Source organism: Scyliorhinus torazame, chromosome 11, assembly GCF_047496885.1.
Source record: "Scyliorhinus torazame isolate Kashiwa2021f chromosome 11, sScyTor2.1, whole genome shotgun sequence".
Lineage (NCBI taxonomy): Eukaryota > Metazoa > Chordata > Chondrichthyes > Carcharhiniformes > Scyliorhinidae > Scyliorhinus > Scyliorhinus torazame.
Genome location: NC_092717.1, coordinates 130,275,117 through 130,288,855, shown reverse-complemented (window position 1 = coordinate 130,288,855; position 13,739 = coordinate 130,275,117). Strand labels below are relative to the sequence as shown.

Here is a 13,739-nt window from a genome sequence, read left to right as displayed (position 1 = left end):
GGCCATTTCTGAGCGATCCCCACTCCTCCACGTGCAGCTCACCGGGACCAGTCTCTCCTTTTTTTTTCTCTCCTTCTCCAGCTCCGTGGATCGGAGCTTTGGCGCTTGGGCAGGGCCGAATTCGCGGGGTCTAAAGAATTATAATTTTTATTTTTTTAAAAAATTCCCCGGGAAAACCCCCCCAAAAAAGCCGTGATTTTGTGGCTGTGGGGGAGCGTCTTTGCTGTGGCCGCTCCGTTCGCGATCGCCACCAGAAGTATGTTCAAAGCGTTTCTTTCGTAGAATGCTTTCACTGCTTGACAGGCGATTGCTAACTGCTGGGAAGGCATTACACTTGTCCATAAAATCATAGAATTTCCAGTGCAGAAGGAGGCCATTCAGCCCATCGAGTTTGCACCGGCCTTTGGAACGAGCACCCTACTTAAACCCATACCTCCACCCTAACCAGCAGTTTACACCTTCAGCTGTACTTCCCTGCTATCAGTCTTCAATATGACATGGGAGCAGCTTATGCTTCTTCACATTCCACCTCTGTTCAGGGGCAAGATCAGAGGCCACTCACTGCCAAGACCTCCGGCAGCAGGAGCAATACCAGGAGTAGCAGCAGCACCAGCTGCTTTCTCCTCAGCCACATAACCCTCCATAGGGCAGATGGTTCGGGCATCGAGTTTCAGTTAAGAGGGGAGACCCCTCACACAGGATCCGTAGGAAGATAATCAGCTCTATCAACATGTCTGGAGACTAGTGCTTCTCGAGGCTCAGGCTGCACAGCAGATTGCTGCAGACATCTCCAGGTGAATCTTCAAACAAAACCTTCACCCAGTGGGCCAGGTGGGCATGCACTGTCAATTGACAAAGTGCTGTCAATAGAGACAGGCTCCACCCTGGCAGAACATTGCACAGAGCTTGGAGCCCATCTTCACCAGTGTGCATGTGACAGCCATCTCCATGGGAACACTTTCAAGCCCATCCACAATGCGGTGTCTGATTGTCGATGTCTCCGCTTCCATTACAGCCCAGGAAGAATCTATGCAACGCCCAGGTGCTGTCATGGAAGGTCATACAGGAGCCAGTAACTACTAAAGGACTCCTTTCCCAAAATGGTCTAGGCAGTAGAACCACTGTTTTGTCCTGCCAATAATCTGCTCAATGACCTTCCTCGCTGCAGCATAGTCCTTGCTGTATGAATGCTAATAGCGTGTGGGGGTTTGCAGTCATTAGTTTGGGGTTGAGCCATTAGCAGTTGTCGGCAAGCAGCCATCTCCAGTTGGATGTGGTGGCTGGAAGATTGCTGGTACAGTGGACTAGCGCAGGATGAAAGCATCATGCCTGCTGCCAGTATAGCAGACATCCACCTGTATGATGTTCTGCACTTGGTCGCACACCAACTGCACGCTGAAAGAGTGGCAACTTTTACGGTTTTGGTAAATCCCACCCTCCCCACTGCAATGTGGCACCTACAAAGCCAGATGCATGTAATTGATGCACTATGGGAAAAGCCTGCTATCCTTGTAAAACCATGCATCTCATCCTCCTGCTTCGCTGAGAGAGAGGACCCTTAACCTAGCATGCTGAGGCTTAGTGACCGCCAGGATGCAGGGATCACCAACAAACTGTTAAAGATTTGCAATGCTGTTTCAGCCTGAACAGATTTACTCACAAAGCATTCCAGCCCCAGTCATTTTGATGCCCAATGGCAATATATTTCTCACCCTGCTCTGAGGCTGCAGGGCTGGTTCCAAAAGGTGGCACAGTTCTGGCCACCATTTCGGTAAGGTGCTGCTGCCAAATGCATCACTCCTGGCTTAGGTGCAGGTGGAAGTGCTCCCTGAAGATTCTAGGTGGACAAGGCCTCCTACTGAGGTCCTTACTCCTCGTCGTTCCTCTGCAAGAAGCTGGTCTTCTTTGTTGCCTCTGCACCATTTCCCTCTGATGATGCCGCACAAGGGAAACTGCAACTATGGTCCCCCTGTGACTGGGAGAAAGTGGTGTACTCAGAAATCTTTAAGAAACACGCAACATATTCACAATATCCAGCACCACTCCCTGCAGATTAAACCAACTTTCACAATTCCTCCCACAACCTAGTACTTCCACCATCTCTGTCAGAGCAGGAGATAGTGAAAAGCAACTAAATGGAAGTTGGATGATGATGCCTTTATATAGCATTAGAGGGATGCCTTTATATAGCATTAGAGGGGTCCCTCATACTGCTGAGTGTATGCTTAACTCTTTGTTTAAGAGAGGTTCAGGTAAGTGAGGTCCAAGATAGCTGGCGGTGTATCAAATTGGTGATAAGCACTCACTGATGTCACAATCTGCGCACTCTGCAAACTGCCGTAAAGTAACGCCCGCCCTAACATGCCATTTCTCACAGACTGACATTCAAATGTTTGTTATTCTTATTTTGACAATAAGTGCAAGGATCAACATATAGTAAATTTCTAAATTCGGCAGCGAGACAGGGTAAGGTGCTGAAAATGATTGAGGAGGAATAAGTGAAGCGAGCAGTAAGGAGCAAACATGGTGATCACAATGGCCTCCATTCTGTGCTGTATGATCCTACAACTCTCGGAAGTTAGCTCACATTCTTCCTCAGCTGTAGAGCCCTATGATACAAAGTTCACAGGCAAGCTTATAAAAAAGCATTACCACCCAAGTCCTATCATCGCATAAGTGAAAACATTGAGGCTGGGCTGTAGTCTACAGCCCACATCTGTGCAGTGCTGCAGGATACCATTTTGGAACTGCTGTTGTCACGGTGCCCATGATTATTCCAAAGGCATCTGCAGTGCAGGGCCCAGTGACTGAGATCTCATGCTAATTTCAGTTTGACTTTCCATTTATTTTAATAAAATGGAATTAAATCAGCTGGTGAACAGACACCCCATAAAATGCTAATTTAAGGCTGGAAATACAATATATAAACATGATTTACAGCATACCATATTTAAAATAAATGGTCTATTGTTTATATTTGCAAAACTCATTTATACAATCTTATGAAAATATAAGGCGTACTTGGATTTTTGGGGGCATTAAACAATCTCCAAAAATCACACCCCAAAGAAAACAAACACAAAAATTGGAAAAGGATTGATAAAATTATTTTTATTGCTATTGCTGGGGTTGGTTTAGCACAGTGGGCTAATCAGCTGGCTTGTAATGCAGAACAAGGCCAGCAGCGCGGGTTCAATTCCCGTACCGGCCTCCCCGGACAGGCACCGGAATGTGGCGACTAGGGACTTTTCACAGCAACTTCATTGGAGCCTACTTGTGACAATAAGCGATTATTATAAAAATATTTTCCAAATTATTTCTCTTCAACACCTAGCAGCACATGAAACTTTCTTCGACTGCTTCTAAATCCCACGGATCATGCTTTGGATTGTTCCCAAAACAAATAAATTATTTTGTGGACAAGTCATAAGATTGACTCACAACACCCAATTATCAGGAGAACCAGTTGGATACGATGAGGGTGTCGCCGTCCACTCTCATTATATGCCGAGTACCTCACTGATGTCAACAAAGTATTCAGAGGCAAAAGCTCTTATCCGTTCGTTGGGACCAGGATCAAAGGGGGTGGAGAGGGATTGGGGGAAGAGAAGCGCTCACACCCCCATTGGACGACAGTGTCCCATGGCGGGGGCAAGATGTCATTCCGAGACAAAAATGCCTCCTTCTGCTTGCCGGGGGTATCTGGCATGGGAATCAAACCCAAAGGTGGGAGTGCGACCATTGAGCCAAGGCCCATTCCATTTTTAAATTATTTCAGTTATAAAATTATTTCAAAATTGCTCTCGGTTTTAAAATTAGTTGGTGTATAGCTTACCATCCGTTTTCATTGCAGCAGCTAACAATTCTCGACACTTGATCCGCACTGAGTCCGTGGTGAAAGGAGCCTGAGGATAACTTTTTAGTTGAAAAGGGGATGGAGTATAGAATGCTTCATGAGGGTTACTAGAATTACTTCCTGAACTATAAAAAAGAAACAAAAACATGGCACGGTTGTTGGGCATTGAATAAAGTTCCTTTCATTTTGCAATGACTTCCACAAGAACGGTATTCTCTAAAGCATTGCTAATGTATAAACATGTTTAAAATAAAGCAAAATAACCGCAAGCAAAGGTTTTAGGAGCATTAAATTTGATTTGTCTTTGTGAGTGCCCTAGTTACAGTGATGGCTAATTCCAGTGATCCTTTGACCAATATTAATATTAGGCAAGTTAAGATCAGTCACTGATTGGTGGCGACACTTATTTCCTCCAGTATCTAATTTTGCCCCAATTTTTAGTAAAGATACACTTTGAGCTAACAGTGTGAAGACCGTCATCAGGGGAAAAGCCTGGGAGAACTTCATCATTCCTCACCAATCCTGTCCGGTAGGGATTGGTCGAGGGGAGTTTTGTCATTTGACAAATTAACGGCATTAATTCAGTGCAAACTCCAAGAAAGGCTCGTTAACAACCACTGCAAAGAGTAAATCAAGAAACCATTGAGGTGTTTGGGGAGGGGGTGAAGTTCAGGTCTCCCACCCACAATGGTTAATATGAGGAATCTTGTATGAGGCAATCCCAAGAGCGCTATCCCACCCAGGTGAGGACAGGGTGGTGAAGGTGGCTGTTAGAAGCTAATAGAAGCTCTAATGCAGTTTTTTCCCCTGAATTTCATTGCACAAAGCTATCACCTTTCTTCTTTTGCTTCTGGACTGTTTTGTGCCAAGGATACAGAATCCCTTTTCTTCTCTTCTGAGGATTTCTCAGCTGATGGTCCATCTGCAAAACAGCATTTGAATCAAACACCATTTCTAAACCTTCAAAAAGTAAAGGTACTTTATAAGACATCAGTGACACACGGTGGGGACACAGTGGTTAGCACTGCTGCCTCACAGCGCCAGGGACCTGGGTTCAATTCCGGCCTTGGGTGACTCTGTGTGGAGTTTGCACGTTCTCCCCATGTCTGCATGGGTTTCCTCCGGATGCTCCGGTTTCCTCCCACAGTCCAAAGATGTTCAGGTTAGGTGGGTTGGCCATGCTAAATTGCCCCTTAGTGTCCAAAGTTGTGCAGGTTAGGTGGGGGTTATGGGTTTGCAAAATAAAACCAGTTCTACATTGTTCACATCTGACCACTAAAGAAGCAAAGGATTTGATGTGCATTCCTATGGAAAAGCTTTAAATAAAAACTGCTTGAAAAACGATGAGTTCAGCAACAGCCATGTTGCAGTTCTACAGTGTATTTTTTTTAAAAAAGTACTGACAGCAAACAACAGAGAAAATTCCTGAATATCTCAGCTACTATTTAAAAGATGGAACGTTTGAAAACCACTTTGTTAATGTGAGGTCCAGCAGGGTTTTATTCTGCTATTTGTACCTGTGTCAGCTTTAAAAATCCCAGTCTGATAGAAAACATGTTAAAATACAGGGCAAACCACAGGTGCTACTTCACCCCGCCTGCTACCTCAGAAATGCAGTTTCGAGCATGCAGATGTTACAACTATGGGTTCCATGTCAACCATATACGGGGTCCAACTCATAATTCAGCTGAACTGGTCCTGAACAGAAATTGTGCTCTGGCAATGTCATCCTTGCTCCCTGGATACACCTGGAACTTTTTGTTGAATTCTATAAGTTTGTGCTTTTATCCACCAACAGCCAGAAAGACAAGAAAGCCGATCAAAATACAAATCAGGCTCAAATTTTAACTCCCCATATCTGGCAAAAACCAGGCAGGAGGCAGTTAACAAAGCGTTGGAAACGTATCCACAATGACCTTGTCGACCTCAATTTTCATAGCAGACAGCAAGGACCTCTGTAAAGATACAGGGTGCAATCTACCGGTTATGGTGCACCCGAAAAGCAGCATGCCGCAGCACAACGTGACTGGTAGTTGCCGGAAGACGCCGGCCCAGGGATTTAACGCGATCTCACGAGATGTGGCGATGTGAAGCCCACCCATTGTGTGCAGGATCACTTTTTGACAAATCTGCATTTGAGAGCGATACAGCTAGTCTCACTCTAATATGCAGTTCCCTGAGGTAACCAAGGCATTGGGATCTATCCCCTTCGCCTTGGCGCCCTCAGGCGAGTGCCACCAGTACTGGTCTCCACATGGAACATAGTTCCCATTTCGCCCCAAAGGGTGAAAACAAGCACGAAACAGATTTTTTAAATTTTTTTTATAAAGTTGATGGAATGTGAGCATCACTGGCTAGGCCAACATTTGTTTCCCATACCTAATCTCTCTCAAGAAGGCAGATGTAGAATGGCAAGTTGCAAGAGGGATACAAACTGTTTGCAAAGAGATATTGATTGATAAGTGGGCAAAAAATTTGCAAATGGAGTATAATGTGGGAAAATGTGAAGTTGAGAGTATTATTTAAATGGAAAAAAACTGCAGAAAGCTGCAACAGAAAGGGACTTGGGGCACTTCTGCACTAAACATGTGCAGCAGGTAATCAGGAAGGTGACTGGAATGTTGGCCCTTATTTCAAGGGAGTTGGGGGTATAAAAGTAGGGAAGTCTTGCGGCGTCTGCACAAGGTACTGGTGAGACCACATCTGGAGCACTGACAGCAGTTTTGGTACCCTTATTTACTGGTTGGGCGCAATCTATCGGCCTCGTTGCGCCCAACCAGTGATGCAGAGAGGCCATTAAATCCCGAACAAGATCTTGATCTCGCCATCAATGGGATCCAGATTTGCATATTCAAGTGAGTAGTTAGTTCACTTGAAAACGTCTACACTGGAGTTATCCGAGACATGGGATGGAACAGTCTCGCCTCGGAGACTCCGCCATGGCGCCGTTTAGCACTGGTTTCCACAAACATGCAACAGGTGTACCGATACCTTGGGGGGGTCTCCCAGGTGATTGGAGGGCCAAGGGAGGGGTCGGGCTCCGCGCACACTGGTACCCTGGCACTCAGTCTGGCAACCTGTAAATGCCACACTGACACGGTCAAGGTGCCCAGGTGGCACAGCCAGGCTGGCAGCACCAAGGTGCCTGTGTGCCGGGTTGCCCGCATCAGAAATCGGGCCCGGGGGTGCCCTGCCCTTACGAGGTGGGGTGCGGAAGGGCATGAGAACCCCCGATAGGTCATTTTGGGCGTTGATGGGGTTATCTGTCGACGGCGATGGAGGGGTGGGGTCGAGAGATCGGCCCTATTCTTACTACGCTGGCGAGCTGTAGGAAATGGGTCTAAGTGTGGCCTCGGAGAAAACAAGCAGAGTCCCATTTAATAGTGGGCTCATTGTTGGCGCTGCAAGTGCTGGGAGACACCTTGCTAATCGTGTCCAAAACGGGACTGTTTTCCCCCCATTAAATCGCTCCCATTTAATCCCGAAATGCCATTTTCAGAACACTGCTCACCTCCCAAGTATGGGGGAGGGGCTAGAAAAGGTGCCCTAAATACTGCTTCACCAACTCTGGCCAGCAGATTCCACCAACATGGTCTTCAGTCAACCTCAAAAAAGTAAAGGTGACACTGGTCACCATTGGCACATGGAACGTGCATATCCTCATGGAAAACACCATAGCTGACTGACTGAAGGAAAATGTTGCCCTGGCTAATCGAGTACTGGCTACATACAATGTCCAGATTATGTCCCTCATTGAGACTCGTCTCCCTGAGGAGTCAGTTCAAGGAAATCAGTGGCGGTTACACGTTGTTTTGAGTAGCCGTGAAAAGAAAAACGGCGTGATACTGGTGTGAGCTTCGTTCTCATGAACCATCTCCATACTGAGTCGGCCTGCTTTTCCAAGATCATCTGGTGGTACTTAAACTTTACCTGTAAAACAACAGGCAAGCAACTGTCATTACTGCATATGCCCCTATCTTGAGCAAGCGTGATGAAGTCAAATATAAATTCTATGATGACCTCCAATCCTGGATTGTTACTGTACCTAAGTCAGACCAGTTTACCATTTTTAGTAACTTCAACGCAAGAGTTTGTGCAGATCACTGGGCATGGGTAGGTGTCATTGGAAAAAATGGGGTTGGCAGTTTCAACAGCAATGGCCTCCTCCTGCTGAATGTGTTCTGAGCATAAGCTCTTTTCACCACAGTTTTACGCCTCCTTAATTGCAACAAGGGTGGCACAGTGGTTAGCACTGCTGCCTCACAGCTCCAGGGACCCGGGTTCAATTCCGGCCTTGCACTTTCTCCCCGTGTCTGCATGGGTTGAGCTGCTTCATCAATGGCCTCCCTTCCATCATATGGTCAGAAGTGGGGATGACTGCACAATATTCAGCACCATTTGCAACTCCTCAGATAACGAAGCAGTCCACGTCCAAATGCAACAAGATACGGACAATATCCAGGTTTGGGCTGACAAGTGGCAAGTTACATTTGCGCCACACAGGTGCCAGCCAACGACGGTCTCCTACAAGATAGGATCTAACCACCGCCCCATGACATTCAATGGCATTACCGATGCTGAATCCCCCACAATCCTGGGGGATACCATTGATCAGAAACTGAACTGGACTAGCCATATTAATACTGTGGCTACCAGGGCAGATCAAAGGCTAGGAATCCTACGGCGAGCAACTCACCTCCTGACCCCCCCCCGCAAAAGCCTGACCACCATCTACAAGGCACAAGTCAGGAATGTAATGGAATAACCTCCACTTGCCTGGATGAGTGCAGCTCTAACAACACCCAAGAAGCTTTACACCACCCAGGACAAAGCAGCCAGCTTGATTACTCCTCCTTCCACAAGCATTCAAACCCTCCACCACCGCCGAATAGGGGCAGCCATGTGCATTATTTACAAGATGCACTACAGTAACGCACCAAGGTTCCTTAGACAGCACCTTCCAAACCCAAACCCATGTCCACTACCATCTAGAAGGACAAGAGCAGCAGATACATGGGAACCCCACCATCTGGAGGTTCCCCTCCAAGTCACTCACCACCTCGACTTGGAAATATATCGCCGTTCCTTCACTTGTCGCTGGGGCAACATCCTGGCACTCCCTCCCTAAAAGCACAGTGGGTGTACCTACACCTCAAGAATTGCAGCGCCTCAAGAAGGCAACACACCACCACCTTTTGAAGGGCAACTAGGGTTGGGCAATAAATGCTGGCCTAACCAGCGACACCCACATCCCGTAAATTAATTTAAAAAAAATATCAACAAATTTGCCCATGACTTCATGCATTTTACGTTTTTGCTTTGAACCACTAAACCTAACATATCTGTGATTTAAAGCAGCAGAACAGTAATAGTGTTGATCAAATGACACAGAAATTTGGATAAAAATCCAACTTCAACAGAAGAAATAATACAAGAATGCAGGAGATTTCAAAAACACAAATACATCTACATTTGGTACATTCACAAAGTATAACAAAGAGAACAGGCAAGCACAAAATAGGCAATGCACTGAATTTCACTACTCCGATCAGACATTTTCCACTTAAAAAAACATTTCTAAAAAGCCTCCAACAGCTCTGCAATGTGTAGAGAGGAGAAATAAGTGATTCCTTGTCTTTGTTTCTGTCATATTGTTTAGCAAAGGTTTCGATAGAATTATCTAATTTTTAAAAAAATGTTTCCAATTAAGGGGCAATTTAGCATGGCCAAACCACCTACCAGGCACATCTTTGGGTTGTGGGGGTGAGACCCACACTGAAATGGGGAGAACGTGCAAACTCCACACGAACAGTGACCTGGGCCAGGATCAAACCTGAATTGTAAGAATACCTATTTTATAGAGTGCAGTATGAGTGCATTTTTAACTAAGAAATTAAATGGGGCAACAACAGAATTCTAATTTTTCTCTGAAATGGAGTCATCACGGGCTCAAAATGTTAACTCTCCTTTCTCTCTCCACAGATGCTGCCAGACCCTTTGAGTTTTTCCAGCATTTTCTGTTTATATTTCAGGCTTCCAGCATTTGCAGTATTTTGCTTTTACTATTATAATTTATTTTGAGTTATAGTTCCGTACCCAAGAGTTTCTTCCAGGATTTAATAAGAGATTTTGCCAACGATATGACATCTTCTTCTTTACTCTGTTTCCTGATGGCATTTACAGACATCCCAATTCTGGTAGACTATGAAACAAATGAAGAGATATATATTTTTTTAAATAATAAAATTCATGCATTTTCACAAAAACAAACCAAAACAGAAGAAAAATTGTAAAACATTATAAATAACCAACACCCACTCCCCCCCCCCCCACTCCCCACCATCACCCCCTTTTATCATCCTGTCTTCCTCATTTGAACACCCTTACCCCTCCCCCTTGTTGGCCCCTCAATCCTCCTTAAAGAAATTAATGAACGGCTTTCACCTCAGGGTGAACCCATCACCCAGCCCACTCTTAACGAACGTAACCATTTCCAGCCTCAGGAATTCCGCCAGGTCGCTACCCACAATCCTGTTTTCGGCGGCTCCGAGTCCCTCCATCCAAGCAAGATTTGTCTCCGGGCTATCAGGGAGGCAAAGGCCAAAACATCGGCCTCCCTCACCCCCAGGGCCTTCAAGTCTTCCGACACCGATGTGCAGGGTAGGTGAATTGGCCATGCTAAATTGCCACTTAATTGAAAACATATTAAAAAAATATCGCTACCACTGGACTCGGGGCCATCTTCACCCCCAGCACCTCGGACATTATGTACGCAAACCCCTGCCTGAACCCCATTAGCTTCGGTCATGCTCAAAACATGTGGTCGTGATTCACAGGCCTCCCTGAGTACCGTCCACACCTATCCTCTACCCTGTCAAAGAACTGACTCACCCGTGCTACCGTCATGTGTGCCCGATGAATTATCATAAACTGAATGAGGCTTAGCCTCCACACGACGAGGGCGCATTCACCCTCCGCAGGGCCTCAGCCCACATCCCGGCCTCAGCCCACATCCCGGCCTCCACCTCCCCTCCCAGCTCTTCCTCCCATTTACGCTTTATCTCCCCAGTGCCACCTCCCAATCCATCAACTCCATCTGAGCCTCTGCCTCTCCTTCAGCCCTGCCTCCGGGACCTCCGGACACCTTCTGTCCACCCTCAGGATCTCATCTACCAGCCTTGCCATCTCCACCTGTTCTGTCTTCTCCCTATGTGCTCCAATTGAGATAAACTCCCCCCGACCACTGCCTCGAGTGCCTGCCAAAGTGTGGCGGACGTGACCTTCCCCGTATAATTTGGCTCCACATACCCACAGATGGCTGCCCTCACCCGCTCACAAACCTCCTCATCCGCCAACAACCCCACATCCAGCCTCCACTGTGGGCACTGCCCCCCCTCCCAATCCACTCGCATATCCACCCAGTGCGGTGTGCGGTCACCAAATACCCCGAGCCAACCACCCCTGCCAGCAACACCTTATCCAGCACAAAAAAAGTCAATCTGGGAGTACACCTGATGCAATTGGGAGAAGTATGAGAATTCCTTCACCTTCGGACTCCCAAACCTCCACAAATCCACCCCACCATGTGCTCCATGAAACCCTTCAGCTCCTCCGCCACTGCTGACACCATCAACGACCTCGGGCTCGACTGGTTCAAACTCGGCTCAATAACCTTGTTAAAATCCCCTTTTCCCATGGTCAACCGGTGCGAGTCCAGGTCTGGGATCTTCCCCAGCACCCACCTCATGAAATCTACATCATCCCAGTGTAGGGAATAAACGTGTACCAGAACCACCGGCATCCCCTCCAGCTTCCCACTCACCATTACGAACTCCCGGCCCCCTCGAATCTTCCACAATGTTCCCCACCTGGAACCCCCCCCCACAATCTTCAAGCCAGTCTAGAGTACCTGCCCCACCCCATCCGGTCCCCTATCTTCAAGTGCGTCTCCTGCAAAAAAGGCTACGTCTGCCTTCAGACTCCTCGGGTGCGCGAACACACATGACCGTTTGACTGGCCCATTCAGCCCCCTCACATTCCACGTGACCAGCCTGGTCAGAGGGCTCCTCGCAACCCCCCCCCCCCCCCCTCCCGCCAATCAACCATATCCCTTTTGGGCCAGCCTCCGGTCGGTGTCTCGCAACTCTCTAGGCCCGCCCTCTGATGTCCACCATCAGCGATCCTTTTTCAACTGTGCCACATCAACCACACCCTTGTCAGCAACCCTCATCCCCTACTCTCCTCTCCCAAATAAAACATCAACCCCATCCCCCTCCCCTACCTCCTGACAAACCCCCACTGCACTCTCGTTAACTAGCCCACCCAGCCAGTATGGTGGTCATAGATTATCATAGAATTTACAGTGCATCGAGTCTGCACCGGCTCTTGGAAAGAGCACCCTACCCAAGGTCAACATCGCCACCCTATCCCCATAACCCAGTAACCCCACTCAACCAACACTAAGGGCAATTTTGGACACCAAGGGCAATTTATCATGGTCAATCCACCTAATCTGCACGTCTTTGGACTGTGGGAGGAAACCGGAGCACCCGGAGGAAACCCACGCACACACGGGGAGGATGTGCAGACTCCGCACAGACAGTGACCCAAGCCAGAATCGAACCTGGGACCCTGGAGCTGTGAAGCAATTGTGCTATCCACAAGACTACCGTGCTGCCCTCCACAAGGCTACCGTGCTGCCCTGCTGTCCCCACCCAAGGCCTCCAACCCCTCCTCCAACTCCCTCAATCCTTGCTTTGATCAGTTGCACCACTTTGTCCAGGTCTTCCAGGGCCAATTTCACACTATCTTAACTCAGCACAAAAAGGTCAGAAAATCATCAAAGCATCTGCATTCTCTTATTTTTTGGAACATAGTCAGAATTTTCCATTTCTCACTATATTATCTTCAGCATGGACCATTCCGAACAGATTCCCAACCATTACGAACAGATTCCCAACTAAGTAAGGCTCACAGTACGCATTAATCTCCTGTCTTTTGCATGCAACAGATTACAAGAATTAAATATGCTTATTTGCAATTTACATCCCTCAATTTGCCACTTAAATGGAACAATCAAGCTGATTTCCACTTACAGCTGGTGGGGGCTGGTTTAGCTCAGTTTACTGGACAGGTAGCTTGTGATGCAGTGAGGCCAACAGGGTTCACTTCCTGTACTTATTGATGTTATTCATGAACCTCAACATTGTCTCTCGCCCGAACTGTGGTGGTGATCCTTCGGTTAATCACCACCAGCCTATGACCTATGGTCATCTCGGACAATGGTGACTTCACTTCACTTATAGCCGGCCAACAAAAACTTCTATGTATATAGTGCAGTTAATTTGGAAAAGCATCCCACATAAGCATACTCGGATGGAAATCAGCACCAAGTTAAAGAAGGAGCTAATAGCAGAAGGGACTAAAAGCTGGGTCAAAGAGGAAGGTTTTAAGACGGAGCTTCCAAATAAATAAATGGAGAGGCGCAGGGTGGAATTACAGAGCATATGAATCTGAAGGCATGATTGTCAATGGTGGTTGAAAGGATTGAGTAAGGGATAGAGATCGGAATTGGAGGAATGCAGCATATCTTGAAAGGTGGTCAGAGGTTACAGAGATAAGAAGAGGCCATGAAGTAATTCGACATGAAGGAGAGAAGATTAAATTGAAGCTTTTGGGACACTAGCTGAAGAACTGGAGACCAGCAAGACCACCACTGGAAAACAGGGGCGAATATGGGTGATTTATCGCAGGCGGAAGTAGGCACTGAATGTGACAAAAACCTGGGCTGGATTCTCCGTTCCTGCGGCTAAGTGCCGATGGCGGCATGGGACCAGTAGTGTTTCACGACTGGCAAATCGGCATGAACCCCTCAATGATTCCG

The 13,739-nt window shown here is 47.2% G+C and overlaps 1 protein-coding gene across 4 annotated transcripts in view; it reads right to left on the bottom strand.

Moving 5' to 3' along the window:
• tcea1 (transcription elongation factor A (SII), 1) overlaps positions 1–13,739 on the bottom strand; it is a 79,186-nt gene that overhangs the window by 19,383 nt on the left and 46,064 nt on the right. For all 4 annotated transcript variants that reach the window (XM_072467756.1, XM_072467755.1, XM_072467754.1 and 1 more), the window contains exons 3-5: positions 9,953–10,058; positions 4,691–4,778; positions 3,836–3,981 (exon numbers count right to left, since the gene is read on the bottom strand). In XM_072467756.1, coding sequence (XP_072323857.1) covers positions 3,836–3,981; positions 4,691–4,778; positions 9,953–10,058 — 340 coding nt within the window. The remainder of the gene's footprint in view (positions 1–3,835; positions 3,982–4,690; positions 4,779–9,952; positions 10,059–13,739) is intronic.